General features: G+C 34.7%; 1 protein-coding gene and 1 long non-coding RNA gene across 2 annotated transcripts; one reads left to right on the top strand and one right to left on the bottom strand.

Annotated features, from left to right (window-relative positions):
- Positions 1 to 4245: 4245 nt before the first annotated feature.
- LOC112126330 lies at positions 4246 to 5014 on the top strand. Its single transcript, XR_002909908.1, has 3 exons — positions 4246 to 4286; positions 4355 to 4682; positions 4749 to 5014. It is a non-coding gene; the product is annotated as an uncharacterized LOC112126330 (long non-coding RNA).
- Positions 5015 to 8802: 3788 nt separating this feature from the next.
- LOC106670225 (THUMP domain-containing protein 3-like) lies at positions 8803 to 18668 on the bottom strand. The gene is made up of 8 exons (XM_014400354.2): positions 18169 to 18668; positions 15663 to 15740; positions 11428 to 12175; positions 10617 to 10856; positions 10380 to 10558; positions 9297 to 9482; positions 9104 to 9241; positions 8803 to 9047 (listed from the first exon to the last, which is right to left on the bottom strand). The coding sequence occupies exons 1-8, from the start codon at positions 18373 to 18375 to the stop codon at positions 8937 to 8939; spliced, it is 1887 nt and encodes a 628-aa protein (XP_014255840.1). The 5' UTR covers positions 18376 to 18668; the 3' UTR covers positions 8803 to 8936.
- Positions 18669 to 20370: the final 1702 nt, after the last annotated feature.

The following is a 20370-nucleotide window of genomic DNA, read 5'->3' as shown; positions in this document are numbered from 1 at the left end:
GTAGCTGAAGGTGTATGCTTCAGACATGCGCAAAGAGAAGCCTTTGCTAAAGCTATTTCCCATCTTCGTTCTCATGGGGATGTTCACTCTGAATAAGCTGCTGTAATTGAGCCCCTTTCTGGCTAAGGATAACATCATCAGGGTAGGTGGACAAATTTATAAGGCTAATATCTATAATGAGAGGCATCCTATCATACTACTTAAAGGCCATCAAGTAACTATTAATTGCAAGAGAGCATATTTCCAATGTTCATGCAGGACCTCAATTACACTTGGCTCCCTTTTGACTAAGATTTTGGCCATTGAGAGGAAGAGGTCTTGTAAGAAGAACCTGCAATGCATGTACCACTTATTTCAAGGCCAAACCTAAAGTTTTCCATCAAAAAATGGGCAATTTAACTCCTGAAGGTTGCTCGACCTTTCCTGAATACAAGAGTGGTTTTGTGCGGCCCATTTACATTTAAATCCAGTACCGTTAGGAATGCAAAACTCTAAAAGGCTTATGTACCTATCTTTATCTGCTATTGTAGCTCATTAGTGATCTAACAACAAAATGTTTCCTAGCTGCTTTGAACAGGTTTTTTGTGCAGAAAGTTCAAATTGTCAGAAAATGGAACAAATTTCATTGGAGCTGCTCGTGAGTTGAATCATTCCAACAAGACCCACATGTAGCTAGCTATTTAGCCAGTGAAAATATTATCTGGAAATTCGTACCTCTTCAAGCACCAGAATTTGATGGTTTGTGGGAAGCAGTGGTAAAATCTTATGAATTTCATTTAGAAGAGTTGTGGGAGACAAAATGTTCACTATTTCTTATATTAATAGAATCAGTCTTATACTCCCGACCTATCCTTGCATTTAGTCCTAGTCCCAATGACCGTGCACCTCTCACTCCTGGCAACTTCTTGATGAAGCTTGCAATTAATTAGATGAAGCTTCTTGAGGAAGCTAAACAATCAACACTCCCACATGATGATGTACAATGCACCAAATATTTCAATCATTTTGGAAAAGAATTCATGAATAGTTATCTAAAGGAGAAAGGACCCTCCACTGAAATAGCCATTACCAAGAATCTGTGAGATGCATCCAGAAGCTGCTGGGTTAATTAGGGTGGTTATCCTAAAATCCTGAAATGGAGTCATCAAGAGACTAATAAACAAAATTTGTCCTTTGCCAACTCAAATAGGAAGTAAAGACTCTCCAGGAGAAGAAGTTTAAAGTTGGCTTTCATTTTATTGTGTTCTCTTTTCAACCGTAATTATTGATTGTTTATTGAAACATTGAAAATAAGTATTCTAGCATACACCGTCAAAGACTTCATAAGTGAGGATTAATTTAGAAATATTTTGAGTGGTGATGCTGAAACTTACTCGGAAGAGTTTTACACTGAATATTGTTATGGATAGTGACACTGAAACATCGACTCTAAACTTTAAAACTGAAGAAGACAAAATCTCTTTAATCCTAGTTCAATAGAAATTTTGTTTGCATGGCACAGAATATCTAGTTCTGATCATGAATTCATACATCAAGATCAACAATTGAAATCTTCATCACCTGGTGGTCAAGATGATTCTTTCCATAAAATGCAATATATCAATTCAGTGAATGAAATTGTGAAAAATTCTCTTGTTATTGGCCTTGAGACAATTCAAGATTAACAACATATATAAACAATTAAAGCAATTAAAGATGCTGGTAAAAATTTAAGGTTTAGAAAATGCAGAAAATATGTTATTGATAACAAGGTTCAACCATTAAGGATGCTGTATCCATTTAAAAAAAGGAGGATATTTTGTTAGAAACAAAAAGAATCATTTACCAATATGCTAAAATTGATGTTTCGATCTGTTTTTTCATCCACTGCTGAAGAACAAAGACACACTTGCTCAACCGCCAATGTGCACAACACAATAAATGTACTCTACAAACTGAATCGCTACATGTGTACACATTTCAAGCTATACCAGCTTCCTGTAACCACATGATTAATATGGTTGTTTGATAGTTAATAAAAGGTAAACACATGTTTGTAATGATTTCAATTTTAAAATATTTTTTTGAGGCACCAAGATTTGTCTAAAACTTCCTTGATTCGATATGAAATAATGAGAGAATGGGATGAGTTAAGAAAGGCAATGCCTAGAAAGCCAGACAGGAGCCGCCATCACCCCTCTGAACTTCAAGCAATCTCACTATCCTACTCTTTATTTATCAATCCAGTTTCAGTAAGAAACTCCAAACAGCTTTCTGTTGTTAGATGGGGAATCTTTAAAAATTTGGGTCACACTATTTGCAAGCCTATATTTGACACTAAGGTCTTCGTAGTTACTACATGATGTCAGAATATGCTTGATGATTATTGTTTTACCGCAAGTTGTGAATTCTCGGGGAAGTTCTCTAGCCGGAAGGGCAATTATGCATCAATATTGTGTGTCCTATCCTAAGCCTAGCCAATCAGTTTCTTCTTTCTGTTATCATGCTTTATTGCCATACCCCATTGTTTACCATCTACATGTTACGCCATTTTAAATGTCAAAGGTCTGAAAATTTTCCTTTTAGAAAAACTGCAAAATCTTCAGAAGGCTTAAAAAATAAATTCAACTCATTTTCTGTTGGCGATTATCAAACCTACTAATTGCTGCAAATTGATGCTTGCTTCTATTGATTGCTTAAAATTGATGTGCTACTGATTAATAATTTTTTTCAACAAATCAATGAAGATATATAATTAATAATAGTTGCAAACTGGTATAATTTCTTTTTCTTGATAAACCCTTAGAAAAATAAATCTTTCATAATGTAAATTAAATTGATTTTTCTTACAAAGGTTTATTACAAATGTCTCTTTACATTATTTAAATAATTAAAATAAAAGTGCTTACTTTTAAGACACAAAATAAATTAATTAAACACCATCACTCATTGTAAAAAAACAACTAAATAAATAAAATATTTAAAACAATTAAATAATGCATAATCCTAAGGATAATATATATAAATTATTCATCAGCCTCTAATGCTCTTGTAAGCAAGAAAACTGACAAATTAAGACCACCATGGTTGACACTGAACATCCTAGTCCGCTTCCGCAGGTTTAAATGATAAGTTTGGTAAATTATATAATTGTATTTGCATTCAAAACCTGTGTGAGAGCCTTCCTGTTGTAAGTGAGAAGTGAAGCCCTGCGCCCGTACCCATTTTGACAACCCTGGCCAATTTTTTGAGCAGATTTTCATAGAGAGCAAAATTGTCTTTCTTCTGGCCGCTTCTTTTTCCAAAAGGCGAAAATTAATTTTAACTATAATATTAATCGTGATTATTTTATATAAAGTCTTACCAAATCTGTCACAAACACGTCTATAGTTTGATCTCTAAACGGGATGTTTAATGCATCCCATTTAAACGCATCTATAGGGAGACCTTTCTTTTTAGTAAGGTGTGTGATGTTTGCTGAAGTTCTATTTAACGCTTTGTTATCTTTATTTCCTCCTATTTGAAAAGTGCCTGGAAAGCGTAAGCTCCCTGTGGTAAAAAAATCCTACTTTAGTTAAGAGTAGAAGTATGTAGACAAATAACAACATACTCAAAACGATTCAGGAGAAGAGTCATCCTCACCTAATTAGCATAAGCAATGTGAGGTTGATACATGGACACTTATTCTTGGGCCCACATATGTGTCTGTATGTAGAGAAAGTTGCTTGATGTGTCCCACTTAATGTGTTCGTTACAGCCGCCCTGCTTTGGTTGTAGGGAGTGTGTGTTATACAAATGTGTTAATTGAACGGTGTTATTTCTGGGCTTCTTATAGATAGCGTATAAGAATGCCATCCGATATGAGAATTGTACTTGAGATTGGCAGCGAATATCTGTGTCCATGCTTATATTTCATACTCTCTCCTAATTTTTTAAAATTCCTTTCAAGAAGGGATTAATTTGAAATAAATAAGGGTTGATTTGAAATTAAAGAAAAATTAGTTTGAAATAAAAACAGGTTAATTTGAAGTTAACAAAATGGCTAATTTGAAGTTTAAAAGTTTCAATCTTTATTGAGACATCTTCAGGGCTAAAAGTGTTTGTTTTCCATATCATTCTTGTCTTTCGTGTTGCGAGGGCCAAGAGATGATCTCAATAAAGATTGAAACGTTGGCATGTTAAAGAAAATGTTTTTCTAAAGCGTACGTCACACCAGACCGCACCCCATGATCTCCAAATGATCATTGGCTAATGGTACCACACATTAAAAAAAAAAAATGTTGAGAGCTAATTTGGTGAAAAAAAAGGTTGATTTAAAGACAGTTTATTATATACCCCCTTTACCATTAATACAAATATCATTGCATTCTTTTAGGCAAGGCAAACTGCATAAAAAGCGCAAAGGTCTTTTGATGAAAACAGTTTCAGAACACAACTTGTAATTTAGACGTATGCCGTGAACTTTGGCTGGAACTGGGCTTGATATGCTCAGCTATTGCTAAAATTCATTCCTAAAAGGCAAAGCAGTATTGAATGTAATTGTGAATTCATTACCTTATAATTATCTTTTTTCAATGGATTTTTAGATTTTTCAAAACAGTTCAGCAACAAAGTTGAACAATACTTTACAGGTTTCTTTAAACTTTTAAAATATATAAAAAATTGAATAAAAGTTGAAATATATAAACTTTTATCGACAAAAGGTAAAAATAATAATAATGATAATAATTCTTAATTGCTGCTCATATTGATGTGATATTGATTTTTAGGACTAACAAAATGCTGGATAGATAGATAATTTATGGCACATTTGTGCCCGGCGCAGGCTTACTCTAAATTTGTGTACTGCGATAAGAATAAAATCATAGTTTATATCAAGTGAGTTTGTGTTGTTATTTACAGTTTATTTTGCATTGACCATTTTTCCTTAGGAATTTTATTTTTTCATTAGTTTTACAAATTAAAACAGGTATAACTATGTGAATCCTTCAGTAAGCCATATGAAGGAGGTGAAATCATCTAGCGTAAAACAACATTAAATAGTAGGCAGATTAACATATACTTGATATTTGTAATTTATTGAAATTGCTACTAAATTATTTTGTTTCCCCAAATTAAAAAAAAAAAATAAAAAGGTTTTTGTCAGTCCATGAAGGATATAAATTTACTTCATACGTAATAAATACGTGTAATAAAAGTTCAAGCTTATAGTTAACATTTATTTATTAATTATCAAAAATAATGGTTAAAGATTATTCGAGTCGGTTGCAGGTGGCTGGTGTAGCCTTAAATCGAAACACATGTACTGGTTCAGTTTTTGGGGTGAAATTGATTGTATCGTACACTTTGGGGGTAGAAATAATCTGGGTTGGATGTTCTTCAGATGTAGGTGAAAAAACAGATTGAAACATCCAATTTAGCATATCCTTGAATGATTCTATTGTTTCGCTTAGTAAAATGTCCTTTTTTTCATGACCAGTGCTGTCATTGATGGTAGAACCTTTTTTCGAATAATAAATTATAATTTCTGCATTTTCTGCACCAATTTTTAGCGGCATCTTTAACTGCTGAATTTTTTTAAGCCCAGCGACTTTCGTAATTTCGTTCATTGAATCGTCTTGACTGGGCAATGAAGATTTCAATGGATGGTGTTGAGGTGTGGATTCACGATCGGGACTGGAGATTCTGTGCTGTGCAACTGAAATTTTTATTGAACTGGGATCATAAGAGACTGTGTCTTCATTTATTTTAATGTTGAGACCTGCTGTTCTTTCAATGTCGCCATCCATAACAATATTCCTATCATTGTCACTGTTTGTACTATCGACCTGTGTAAAGTCATCTGGGTATGTTTCAGCTTCAGACTCTATAGAAACGGAATGTGAATATGGACGGGTATTACATGACAAGGATGATACAGTGCTGTGTGGTGTCTTTTTATTCTCTTGAGGTGATAGTTGTGTATGTCCAAGGTGTCCTAAAATTTCTGTCCCCAGACGAAAATCTTGTTCTGATTTTGAGATTCGCAAATTTTCCTCATGATGTTTGCATTGCCGATTCATTTTATTCCAAAATAAAGATGGTTCGCTTTTAGACTTTTGAATTTTCTCAGTTTGTACTCTGTCAACCATATTTTCATGTCTTGTTTTATTCTTCTCTAATAAGTAATTATTTTTTACACTTTTTACAGATGAAGAAGAATGACCATCTTTGGACAAAGAGTTAGGTGTCTCTAAATGAGATGATGTCTTACTCTGTTTTCTTAATGCTTTCTTTCTGTTGCCTGTTGGAGGGCTTCGAGTATAAGATCTTTCATTGGCTGAAATGTTTCGACTACTGGTACCTAACCATTTCCTTTTTCTTGCAACTCGTTGGGATAGACCAGGCGAACCAGTACCCTGCATTTTGGCCAGCTGTTCTTCCTGAGGTGCAGTCTTCAATTTGTTGTCAATAAAATCACCACCTTGACTAGTTAACGTGAATGGTGATTGTAAAATTTGCAGTAAACAGCAGTCGTCACTCGCTGGAGGCAATGAAATGGGCAATCTACTTGGTTTACTTCCTATTTCAAATGTATTGGCTTTATGGCCAATTTCCAAAGCAGACTTAGCTTTCATGCATTCCTCTTTCATTCCGCTCCTTGATATGACAGTTGGAACAGAACTGGCTTTAAAACGAAATAATGCTGGAGTCGAAACAGAACCTACAAAAAAAAAAAAAAAAAAAAAAAAAAAAAAAAAAAAAAAAAAAAAAAAAAAAAAAAAAAAAAAAAAAAAAAAAAAAAAAAAAAAAAAAAAAAAAAAAAAAAAAAAAAAAAAAAAAAAAAAAAAAAAAAAAAAAAAAAAAAAAAAAAAAAAAAAAAAAAAAAAAAAAAAAAAAAAAAAAAAAAAAAAAAAAAAAAAAAAAAAAAAAAAAAAAAAAAAAAAAAAAAAAAAAAAAAAAAAAAAAAAAAAAAAAAAAAAAAAAAAAAAAAAAAAAAAAAAAAAAAAAAAAAAAAAAANCAGAGCTACTATCATAATTTGCATTTTTTACATGGTTTTCTGGACAAGATGTGTCTTTCCTACGAATCGGTGGTAGGTACTTTTTATTCGATTGTATGAAATTTGACTGAACTGCATTTATGATAGCAATAGTCTCTGTTAGCTTATCCCGAACTTGCGATAAACCATCGTGTTCTTTTACCGGATTCATTAATTTGTGCGTCTGAACTGTCTTGTTGATGGCTTGTGCTTCACGAGATTGGTTTTGTTGTCGAGTTTGATGATTTGAATTTTGTCCAGTTGGAATTCTTTTCCTTTTCTTGTCTAGCAGTTTATTCTTCGACATTTTCATTGAGTCAGGACATGTCTTTTCAGTTGCTTCAATATGTCCCGTCTTCTGTGTTGTACTATTATTTTGATGTTCTGATCTGGGAACATTTGTACTCTGTTGACAAGAATTATTTGTTGTTCTGTCTTTTGAGTATCGTCCACTATCAATTTTTTGTCTTGGGGTCTGTTCATTTCTCATTATATCCGTAGCTGTGTGAGCGTTTCTGTTTTTACCCTTTTTGTTTGCCATCTTTTTTCTTTGTTCCTTCTTCTCTCGTTTGTACTCTAACCAAAGTGAATTTATCCCCTGTAGAAATGATTTCAAAACGTCTAAATTTTGATCCCCGTCTTTGTTCAATTGTTTAAGCAATCCATTTAATCGTTTGACACTGGAGGTCATACCAAAATTGCCACTTCCTTTTGATATGGTTAAATTTTGAACACGGGTGATTAAACGAGAATAAACATTTTTTAACTTTTCAATATCTGCAGCTGTTACTTCAAGCATCGATGTCGAACAATGTTGGTCGCACAATGCCATCACGTCCTTAGGATGAGTGCAACCCTTACCACCAAGGTCATCCAAGTTTGGGTTTTTTGCCTCAATCCTTCCAGAATCATCCATTTTTCTCTTCATGTAATTGTTCAGGTTAGATGACATTTTGTTCACTTTATTTTTAACGCTCCTATCTTTTTGCTTATTTAAATAATGCTGGTTATTGCCGGTCAATACCGACGGATAGCTGTTGGTTAAATTACTCATTTCATGTAATTCACACTTACCATTGTTGTGTTTCATCATGATTAATCAAATTACAGATGATAGAAATAGTAACAAGTTGAAAATCACACTCGTTAATAAGTAGTGGTTTTTCTTTTTTTATATAATAAATGCTGTCATGGAAACTCCAATGTATAATTAAAAAAACAAAAGAAAAAGAAAAAAAAACGTATGTTTTTGTATAGTACAAGTGTTGGAAAACGGTGGATTTTTGAGATATTTCATTTAGGTAGTTATGAAAGTGTAATAATAATGTTAAAGTATTAATGAAATTTTGATACAAATAACAACACATAAATTTTTGTTTTTAGATTTACAAAAACATATGATTTTGAAATTACAATATTCATCTCATTCATTTGCAGTTTCCATGACAGCATTTATTATATAATTTTCTTAACTATGATAGAGCGAATGGTGCTTATGATAAACACTTTGACAAACTTCTATGTTTGACTTCAATCTACTTCGATGGCTTCCCTCAATTCATCAGTATTGAAGATAGTACTTTTGTAATTAGAAATTGCATTGATGCTTGGTGCTGTTAAAAATTATTTTAAACAAAAAATGAATGGAGGTATGAATAGGGATTTATTTAATTAATAACAGTTGCAAACTGATATAATTTATTTGTTTTTCTTGATAAACAACCCTTAGAAAAATAAATCTTTCATAATGAAAATTAAATTGATTTTTCTTACAAACGATTATTACAAATATTTCTTTACAATATTTAAATAATTAAAATAAAACTGCTTACTTTTAATGCACAAAATAAATTAACAGAACACCACCACTGTTGAAACTCAACGTAAAAAAACAACAACAAATAAATAATGCATAATCCTAAGGATAATATATATAAATTATTCTACAGCCTCTAATGTTCTTGTAAGCAAGAAAACTGATGAATTAAGACCACCATGGTTAACACTGAATGTCCTAGTCTGCTTCCAGTACTTGCACATCCAAATAGCCTAAAGGTTTAAATGATAAGTTTGGTAAATTATATAATTGTATATGCATCCAAAACCTGTGTGAGAGCCTTCCTGTCGTAAGTGAGAAGTGAAGCCCTGCCTGTGCCCATTTTGACAACCCTGGCCAATTTTTTGAGCAGATTTTCATAGAGAGCAAAATTGTCTTTCTTCAGGCCGCTTCTTTTTCCAAAAGGCTAAAATTAATTTTAACTGTAATATTAATCGTGATTATTTTATGTAAAGTTTTACCAAATCTGTCACAAACACGTCTACAGTTTGATCTCTAAACGGGATGTTTAATGCATCCCATTTAAACGCATCTATAGGGAGACCTTTCTCTTTAGTAAGGTGTGTGATGTTTGCTGAAGTCCTATTTATCGCTTTGTCATCTTTATCTCCTCCTATTTGAAAAGTGCCTGGAAAGCTTAAAGCTCCCTGTGGTAAAAAATTCTACTTTAGTTGAGAGTAGAAGTATATAGACAAATAACAGTAATATACTCATGTACAACACACTCAAAACGATCAAGGAGAAGGGTCATCCTCACCTAATTAGCATAAGCAATGTGAGGTTGATACATAGACACTTATTCTTGGGCCCACATATGTGTCCGTATGTAGAGAAAGTTGCATGATGTGTCCCACTTAACGTGTTGTTACAGCCGCCCTGCTTATAAAGCTTGTTGAAGAGTGTTGGAGGATGTGTTTTATAAATGTATCAATAAAGGGGAAAACTCTTTGCTCCTTATATGGAGCGCTTAGGAATGCCACCCGATATGAGAATTGTAGCAAGTATCTGTGTCCCCTGTTCTGATTCTTGGAGAAAACAGGATTTTTTTATTGTAAGTAACTATTAGTGTAAATGTGTAGTGTGCGAGGGTAGATGCGGTACTCAATATTCCGCCAAAACTGATAGTAATGGGTTTATAGGGTGATGGAAGAATATCGAGTACTAGAGAGAATGTATTTAAGAGTGAGTGAGAGTGTAAATGGGTTTGGATTTAGGAACTGATTGCCTCGGGGGCTGAAATGACCTAGCTGTAATGGTAGCTCCTGTAGCTCAACCTTGGTGGCTGGACGGATAAGACATTAGTCTGTCCCCAGACTGCCAACTCCCGGGCGGGTGATTCTCAAGGTCTGCTGTTAATTCATTGTAAGGTGCAATGCTGGAATTGCCGGTGGACTGGGAGAAGGGATGGACTCAACTCTTAGATGTGAATGTACATGCAATGCAGATTTGAGCTTATATAAATCAGACCTCAGTATCACAACATGCTAATTTTGTGAAATGATATATGGTTTGTATAAAATAAGTGAACTTTTAAGTAAATTAACCTCTATTGGAATAGAGCCTCCTCCGCAAAGTGGATCTACAATAATTTCTCCTGCTGCCGGATCGGCAAGACGCATGAGGTTATAGCACATAGTAGCTCTTAATGATGTTCTTCCAAAATGTGTAATGTTCCTTCTATGAAATGATTCTTTTGTCAAGGCACTTGTGATATAACTGCTATCTGAAAATCAGACGATTACAGTACAATCGTGTTTACACCGGCTTTCACAAGTCCTTACTTTGCTCAATTACAAGGAAGATGTTAAGGTCAAACCTGGTCAAGTCCACTGTCCAATTAAAAGTGTCTTGCAATCGACCTCCAAACTCAGCAGCAGCTTCCATAGAAGAAAAGCTGTGCTGTGTCCCTGCTCGATAACAAGTCACTCGATACTTGAGAATTCCATCATCCACATATGGCTTTGGCCCTGGTCCTACTTGCTTTTTTCGCTCTTCTTGATCCTTCCTAGATTTCTTTTTTCCTATTTAAATATACTATTTTAAATGTTATATTCACTACAAACAATATTATTTTAATATTATTCACACACCCACACACCTATTCCTGCACACTTAATGGTAAAATTAGGAAAACTTGAAGCTAAGTGACAAAAAAGTTATATGGTAATCACTTTAATACCTAGTAATAATTGTTTGGGTAAAAAATAATATTACATGACAATTAATTAAGGCTTTTAGTTGAGATGAAAAAAAGTTAATGGCACAAGAGGGATTCGAACCCACAACCTTCGGCTAGATACGCCGCTGCTCTACCACCTGAGCTATCGTGACCTCGATCCACTCGGACATCAACTCCCCATCTCAACCCCACCTTATGAGTTTTTCCTCCTTTTACCATTTTTCTAATGTCGTGTAATCGGTTTGGATTCTCGACGACAATTGAAATGGCAATAAAAATAATTCTAATTTCTTTAAGTAATGGGAATATGTTATATATATAAAAAAATTGAATTGTTGTACATTCTGGACCAGAATTAATATTTAATTAATCCAAAACAAAAAAAAAAATTACCCAAATGAATTTAAACTTACCACTTCGATCTTTTTTCTTTTTATCTTTGCCTTTCTTGTAATCTTTTTTGTAATCGCTAGAATTGGTCGTATCCTCAAGAGCTGATAGATCATGTTTATTTGAATGGACATCATCATAGAATTTAGTGTCGCCACCTTTTTCATCCTTAAGTACATTTTCATCATAAAGTCTCATTAATTCAGAATCACTTCGTAAAGAATTTTCGTTGGATTCAGCCAAGTCGCCCATCAAATATTTGCTGGTTATTTGCGGAACCGTTTTATCAAGCAAGGATTCGCAGAAGTTTTCGCAAATGGTACCTGGATTGATCAAATTCTCAAGTTTTTTGTTAACTGAAGTGAAATCTATATCATCAACGTGAAATTCGCTATGACCCAATGCGGTAAGGACAGTAAAATCTGTATCATCGCATTTAATATCTGCCTCGAGTAGGCTATCAATTTCATTCATTAGAGTATGCAATTCATTTCCCGAAATGACAGGGAAATCTTTCAGATCATTGTTCAAAATTGAAGAATTGCTTTCGTCCTTCTCTTTTGATTCAACACTCGAATCACTGCTTTGGACTTCTCTGCGCGTCTCTGAAGAGCTTTCAGAACTCTCAGATGACTCTGGCTTAACTTCGGTTTTTGCATTTTTGCTAGGGAAAAGTATACCCTTATACGAGACCAATTTACTCCATGTAGTGATAAATCCAGTCCAGTCAACCACGTTTACAAGTGATTTTATTGTTTCCAAATCTTTTTCCTGGAAGAAAAAATACATTTGTTTTTTAATGTAAAATGTGAAAACAGTGTAGTCTCACTAGTATGAACTAATTGGGATCAAAACCTGTTAGGATAAGCTAACTAACTAATGATGCAGAAGCAGGAAGTAAACAGGTCTTGTTTATTGGAATATTACAGACACAATGGACATTTTAAAAAAGACTGACAAGGGTAAATGCTAGTTTTGTAGTCTTCGATCATTTTGTTTTGCTATCTTTGTTGTTTTGGTCTATCAGACATTTTAGCTTCTCACTATCTTCAGAGGTATGCTTGTGTATCAGATTTTCCCTGTTTATTTCCTAATGTTTACTCAGCTAAGTTGGTGAGAAACTATTGGGTTGTCCGGAAAATAATGCAGGATTTTGGTATTAAACAAAAAAAAAGAAACTAGTTACTTTAAAGCAATGTTCTTTAATCAAAATAATTTCCNCATACAAATGAGTAATCCTGTAAACGTAAACAGAATATTTTATATAGATTTTTTTTAATGAAAACTTAAAATCCTGCATTATTTTCCGGACAACCCGATAAATAAATAGAAATGACCAAACTATAGGTTGAATAATTTTAAGGTGCTTTAGATTCTGTTGAATGGATGCTATTACTTAAACTCAAAAGGAAAGATTGATTGTGAGACATCTTTAGAATCCTTTCTAGTTAGTTTGAAGACAGGGAAGCAGAAATTATAACTAAGTACACCACCTCAAGGTGAAATATGACAAAGAGCTATCCTCAAGGGTCAGTTTTGGGTTTTTTCTGGAAGACTGTTGAAAGACTTGAAAAATTGGAAACTGATTTCACCACTTATGTCGATAAACTAGAACCTTCAGCTAACACAAAAGGAGAGCTCGAAGAAAAGACCAAAAGCATTACAGCTGAAATAGCAAAATAATGTAAAAAGGACCATCTCCCCTGATAAGTGATAAGTGCCATTCACTAACGGCAAGAAGTAAGCTCACTTGTCCACCCGATCTAAAAAGAGAGGGTGAACATATTAAGCCAAGCAAAAAAGTGAAATACGTCAGGATAAAGATAGGAGAAAAGTTAAACCCTACAAACCTACTCCCCATGTATTAAAAAGAAGAGAGATCACCCAACAAGAGAAGGGTATATTCTATAAACTGAGCAGAAGAGCAAAAATGAATTGGGGGCTGAGCACAAAAGCCTTATCAATGGTGCAAAAAACTACCTGCCGATATGTACAGAAATGGCAACAGTGACAAAAACCAAAAGCAGTACTAGAAACATGCTTGAGCAGAACCAAAGGATAGCCATTCAGGGTACAGGACAACATCCACACTCCTTACATCAAGTTTACGCCCAATCCATTGATATTGTCCTTCAAAGCAAGGTAGCAACTTAGGCAAATCAAGGATGGAAAAGCCAAACTTGCCAGATGTTGAAGATTGACTGACTTTTAAATACTTCCCTACGTAGTAAAGAGAAGGTAAAAACAAAATGGGAACTATCCAATTTTCATACAATGCCAATGCTAACAGGTCACAGTAATTTTACAGCACGCTTTGATAAAAATATACAACAGCCCGTTATGCTCAGTATTCAAGATGAAAGATGATGTAAGGCACAGATTACTCTCCTGCACTCTTAAACAGAGAGAAATGGAAAAGCAAAATGCTTTATTCCCAGCAAATTTGACCACCAGATTTGAGGGGGTTTATAAAAGAGAAAAGTCTATTCAACTTCTTTAAATCTTCAGTGTGGACATCATGGGTGGCCCTGCTTAATTCTATGATTTGGATAAATATATTCAACTCATTCATGTATGTAAATGTGTATTTTTTATTATAATTATTAATTTATTCGTAATTATTTATGTAACTATTTATTTGTTAATATTTATACAGAAAATTATTAACAAGTGGGTGCACAAGTTCGGTTAATCCAGATTAGTGCCCTTTGCATTATTTTGATGAGGATATTAACAAGAGGAGACCCCTTTAGAATAGAAATTTAATCGCATAAACAAATGTAAAAAAAAGTTTAGACAGGTAGGGCTGAGTAAGATGTTAAATTTAAAAGTTCCTTTTTCAGATAAATTTTTTTACTAAAATGGCACATATGGTATCTAGTAAGACCAGTTTTAATAAATAAATTAAATTTTAAAAAATTGGTGCATTCCACTGGTATAAGGTCACCCTAAGGTATAGCTGGTGGGTAGGGGAAAAAATAAAAGGTCGTTTTGGTGAAAAGATTAAGCAGCTCTCGTTGCTCTTATAAAAAGTATGCCGAATTAGCATTTGCAAAACTAATTTTGAATAAGCACGAAGATTAATTGATAGTGAAAAAATTTTCAGCTGGGTTATTTGAGGAAAGACAGAAATCCAGTGATTATTGAAAGGCACCAACAAAATTAACATAATTTTCCCAACCTTTAAGGGCAACCATCTATCTACATGGATAGGCCACATCAACGAAAAGTGGACACAGAGGGAGGAGATAAAGGCAGATGCACTACTATGCCAATTGATGCCACTACTTCCAAATACAACTTTGCCAACAACTATAAGTACTAATACCAGAAAAGTAGGCTGAAGGATACCTCTGAAGGCCAATGACTTCTGTTAAACTAATGGCTCAAAAACATATAGGACACAGGAACCTGAGTCCAGTCTGAAACCAGAGGAATTGAAAACTGCGCCAGAGAAATAAAAAGGCTAGAACACATTCCAGGAAGATAACCATTTTTTCCTACTGTCAGGCAATACTTGTTTTAGCCTCAAGGAGAAGGCGAAATGTATATGAAATTGTATGGAATCTTTGGCAGAAATTACACAAATGACCTGACCCTGGTATTCGGGACATAGAGGCAATTAGAGGGCAGATATGTTGGAAAAAAAAGAAGCCAATATGTATTCTATATGGCCACCTATATGTGGCACAACCACCCTGGCACAACAAAAAAAAAAAAGGATACATGCAAAAATGGATCCTTGATGAGTACAAAACCAGTGGAACAACACCCCCAGACACGAGGTGTGCGAAGAGATTCAGACAAGGGCCATGCTAGACTTACAAAGGAATTACTGGAGGGTAACTGCAGGATTACCAGGATTCTGTTCGAACTCCTGTTAGATATTGCCAGGAGGAAGAAGAGAAGACTGCAGAACACATTTTATGTTTCTGTGAGGGTTTATGTAGGTGTAGATTCTTGCAACTAAGAGCATGCTGCAAGCATGATCCTACACTAAGGACCCATTGGCAAGGCTATGGAGGTTGATTAATAACCTGAAGCTAGCCTGTGATTTATAAAATTGGCGGAGGTGGTTATAAAATAAACTAAGGTCGAGGTGCAAAAGACCTTGTGACCTCCTTTTCCCTATCCCCCATCCCCCTATGCTAATATTAAACATCTGATACACTTACAAAGATCACACAAGACAAGTTATTATAATTATAATAAAATATAGGATAATAATGCAAATATCTGTTATATCTTTACTACTTACTTTGTTTCCTTGGAAGCCTATATTATCTATGTATTCACCAACAAGGAAAAGGTTGTCAATTGATTTAAGAGAGAATACCTACATAAAAACAGAAAAATATATAAAATCACATCTGAGGAAGTGTAAATCAATAAGCTTATATATATTATTATATTATTAATTTTAAAATAAGATTTTAAACGTTGGAGGGATGTCAATCATCACTTTTCTTATAATGAAAAATATTTCATTATTAATCTTTTGATATTGATTGTTGGAAATTTGTAGATAATATTAAACAGACAATTAAAGAAACAAAAGAAAAATTTTTACGTAAAACATTTCATTTTTCTGTATCCTGTAAATAATATAAAAACATTTTATTGTTTCCTGGGTCAAGAAATATTCTAATGGCATTGCTGAATGCCCATGCAACTAATAGGTGAGGTGCTTGAATTAAAGTTGATATTTTGTAAAATAAAACTAGTAATGAATGAATGAAACAAGACGAAGCAAGTATATCAACTTTACAGTTAATATAGATGGTCCTACTCGTGAATTGAGTTTGCAGTGATCCAGATTTCGAGCATCTCAAGCATTAGATGTTCATCATCACACTGAAAGAAATCTACAAGTCTACAATCTTCACGGAAAATGCATTTGTAGACTTCCTCACCAGTTTGTGAGTAGAACCATCCTTTTCAACTATTGGTATTTTTTGTTCTTATATTATTTAAAAAAAAGAGGTTAAGATGATGTTTGAAACTGTTCTCGAACATTATTTAACATGTAGTAGACTCTTATTCGTGCTTTCATTCCTTTGTGGTTGCACCCCTAGTTGAGTTCTAGCAGAGAAAGGGAATTTGTTTGAAACAAATCTACCACAAAAGAGGATAAAGAAGAGGATAACATAGAAGAAAAACAGGAATGGACAATAGGAAAAATTTTGTATTTGCTATCCCTGATGTTTTCCATCGACCCTCGCATTGTCCATTTGTTGAAGAGATGCTACAAACTGGGATATCTCGGCAAAACAGTCGTTGTTTTCTGGGTACCTGGATACCTAGGTCTGGAGGGCAACAAAAAGGTGGATGAGGTAGGTAAGGTTTTCCAACCTCTGTACTTAACCACCACAATCTGGCCCCTTGATCTAAAAACAAATAAAAGAAGGTAGCAGCATCAGTGGGCCGGGTCGGTAGAGAGACCCTCACGAATTAAGAGCACTGTCAATAGGTGGAGGATTGGACTTGTAGAAGAAGGGTCATCCTCACCTGATTAAGAAGAGGCCATGCGAGGTTTAGAGATCTACTTTGGAGCCAAAGCTGGCATATGTGTCTGGCATGCAGAGAAAGTTTGCTCAATGTCTCCCACCCAATTGAAGGGTACTCCTTGGCACCATGTAGAGAACGTGAAGGAATACCACCCGACATGAAAATTGTACTTGAAGAGCATGGCAGTATCAGGATCCCCTGATCCTTTTCTTGGAGGAAACAGGGTTGTAGATGTAAAGGGTGAGGGAGGAATATTGAGTACTCTATTACCAATTGAGAGAATGGTATGGAAACAGGAAAGAATGAGTGAATGGGTTTAGATCTAGGAACTGCTTGCATTGGATGCTGAATTGACATAGCTGTTTACAACACCCAAAGCTCACCCTTGGTGATTGGACGGACAAGACTGAGGTCTGACCTTATACTGCCAAAATCTGAGGAAAATGTAAATTACAAAAACTGGAATTGTCAGTGGACTGTGAGGATAGGCTCAACTCTGTACATGTGCTGAGCTTATATAAATCCACATCCAGCATCTAAAAAATCAGACAAAGCATCCTTCTATAACAATGTTCTTTGACAAAGCTAGCAATAGCAAAGTTCGCTGATTTATCACAGTGGAATTTAATGAAACTTTTTTATAAAGTTTATCATTTTTAGGCTCCTAAGTATTTTTTCTCGTTTGTTTTGATATGGTGCAAAGGTGCATACCTGCTATATGTATGTACATATTGTTTTCCTGTGTGGAATGCATACATTGTACTTTGCTTATTGAATAAAACCCTGAAATATGTGTACGTAAGTTCATACATACCACTGACACATGAAACAAAGTGTCTGATTGGTATGCAGACAGAAGAAAATACTTTGAAGCCTGAGATGCAGAACCATGGTGATGTTTGGTACCTATCCTCCGCAGATAAAGAGTGTACTGCTTTTAGTTTGGTTGTTTCCGATCATCCTGGTCTGCATACCCTTGCTGTTTTGGTATGTCGGATGCATTTAGGTTTTTGCCATCTTCAAAGGGGAGTTTGTGCACCTTCCTCTCCCTGCTTCTAGCCTTGATGCCATGCACTGAAGATGTTGAGAAGCTCAAATCTGACAGACCAAACCTGCAAGGATAGGCAGACAGGAAACCACCCAAGGACAATCATCACCCCGGGATCTCATCAATGCGTTTAAAATTTACAGATTAACTTTCTATTAATTGAGCTGCGTTTGGAGAAAATTTTACGGGCAGGAGAGCTTTGACGAACCTTGTGGAAATTGTCCAGGGAGACGTTAAAATAAATCCTGCCCTTTGTCGCCTTGCAGACAGCCAGGGGGTCGCACTTTTCCTTGCACTCGTCTACTGCAAGGAACTCAAAACCTGTGATAACGGTCGCCTCGATGGTCAGCACTTCAGGATTGCCTCTTGACGCTTTCATCAAAGAGTCGAGGTCCACCTGTCTGTAAACAGCCATTGCTGCGATTTTTGGCTTTGTTCAAAAGAACAAAGCAACTGACAATGAGAAGAAAAAGCTTTTGTTCCGATGTTGATCACGTGTCGACAGGAAAAGAAGATTTAACTTTTTAAACGCCAACTGCCAAGTTTGATAAACCTTATCCTGCAGGGTCTCAGCAACAGTCTGCTGCAAACACACCTAGGAGAATTTGAACACTCCTCTGATTCAACACAAATGATGTCACGACAGGAGATCAAGTGGAATGAACTATTAAACTTTAAAAACAAAAAAACAGCTGCCACTGATTCATGATACAACCCAAATGATACAAGACATACACGTGATAAAAAAAAGTGTCAACCTGATCATTTTTTTGGGTTCTATTATCGCTTGCAGTGCACTCATAAAACTTTTTTTCTTGCCATCTTCAGTGACTCAATAAACTAAAAGGGTTGCTACCAAAGCAGGTAGATATTATCAGTTCCTACCTAATTGACTGACTGTTTAGGGTCAAACAAGATCAATATTTTCAAAATTAAAAATGCAGGAGTGCCACAAGCTAGCATATTAGGCCCACTTCTTTACTTGTTATAAACCAGTGATTTTCTGAAAATAGATGGAGTAAAAATTGCAACGTTTGCAGATGGCACAGCGATGATATCAGTTAATATCAAACCATAATAGGTTACATATTAGATGTAAAAGGTGATGGAGGAATATCGATTCTTCACAACCTTAATTGAGTGGATAGTGTGTAAATAAGAAAGAATGCATTTATGTGTGAATGGGCTTGGATTTAGAAACGTAGTGCATTAGGGGCTGAAATGACCGAGCTGTCGTCTCCTCCAGGAGCCCAATCTCAGTGGGTGGATGGATAAGACTGAGGTCTGATCCCAAACTACCATACTGGGAGGATGATTATTGAGGCCTGCTGGTAATTTATTGTAAATCACAAAGGCTGGAATTGCCAGTGGACTTCAAGAAGTGATAGGCCAATTCTATTCACACATGTATGTATTTGTTGCATGTGCAGATTTGAGTTTATGTACATCAGTAGTCAGTGAATTCATTTTTAATCGTGACAAGGTTATATTTAAGTCTCAGGATCTTAAGTTTCTCTAGTAGTAAGTATCTATAACCTATTTGACCTAGTAAGAACCTATTTGACACATTTTCCAATAAATTGATTTCCTATAGTATTAGAATAGTATAGTGTATGTGAAATCCCAGTACTGTACATCAGTGAACAATACTTAATGGAACAATATAATTTAACGAAAAACAATAATGAGAATGGAATAAGTCTGAGATTTTCACCTATGATTTGGGTAAGAGACCTTTCCTCTCAAGTCCTAAAGTCTATGTGGACATATGGTATTCAACTGTGGGGTTGTACCAAACACAACAATATCAAAATAATACAAACACTCCAAAATAAAATCTTACGGAACATGGTCACTGCACCTTGGCACATAAGGAGTAGGGATTACATAGGGATCTTAAGATCCCTTAGGTCATGGCGGAAATACAAAGATTTGCTGTCAAAAGCAGTCTCTGGTGGAAGCAACCAAACTCCTACATAACCGATACACCATCAGAAGGTTAAAATGAACAAAGCCATATGAACTAGTGCAGTTAAAAATTAATGAATCCTTATAAATAAAACAACAACAAATTAATTAAACACCCTGTCCATATAATTATAACGACTAGGAATTATACAGAAATAAAAATAATGTAACAAAGCATTATAACTACATACATAGTACATTTTTAGCTTTTTTAAGTAAATAAAATTATTATGCATTAAGTAACTGACTTTTAATGAGGAAAGGCATTAAATAAGTCAACAGTATTGCATATGTTGTTACATCTTATTAACATGCAATGCACCGGGGAGTGTAATGAAAAATTTGTTCCTTTATATTCAATAAAAATATTTCATAATTTCTGAGATGGCAAGGAGGTACATGAAATTGGAGTTTACCAAGGATTTCTGGGAAATCTATACAA

The sequence above is a fragment of the Cimex lectularius genome, unplaced genomic scaffold, assembly GCF_000648675.2.
Source record: "Cimex lectularius strain Harlan isolate CLEC.00 unplaced genomic scaffold, Clec_2.1 scaffold94, whole genome shotgun sequence".
In the NCBI taxonomy this organism is placed as follows: domain Eukaryota; kingdom Metazoa; phylum Arthropoda; class Insecta; order Hemiptera; family Cimicidae; genus Cimex; species Cimex lectularius.
Note: the sequence above shows the minus strand (reverse complement) of the source record. Positions and strands in the feature narration are given on the sequence as shown.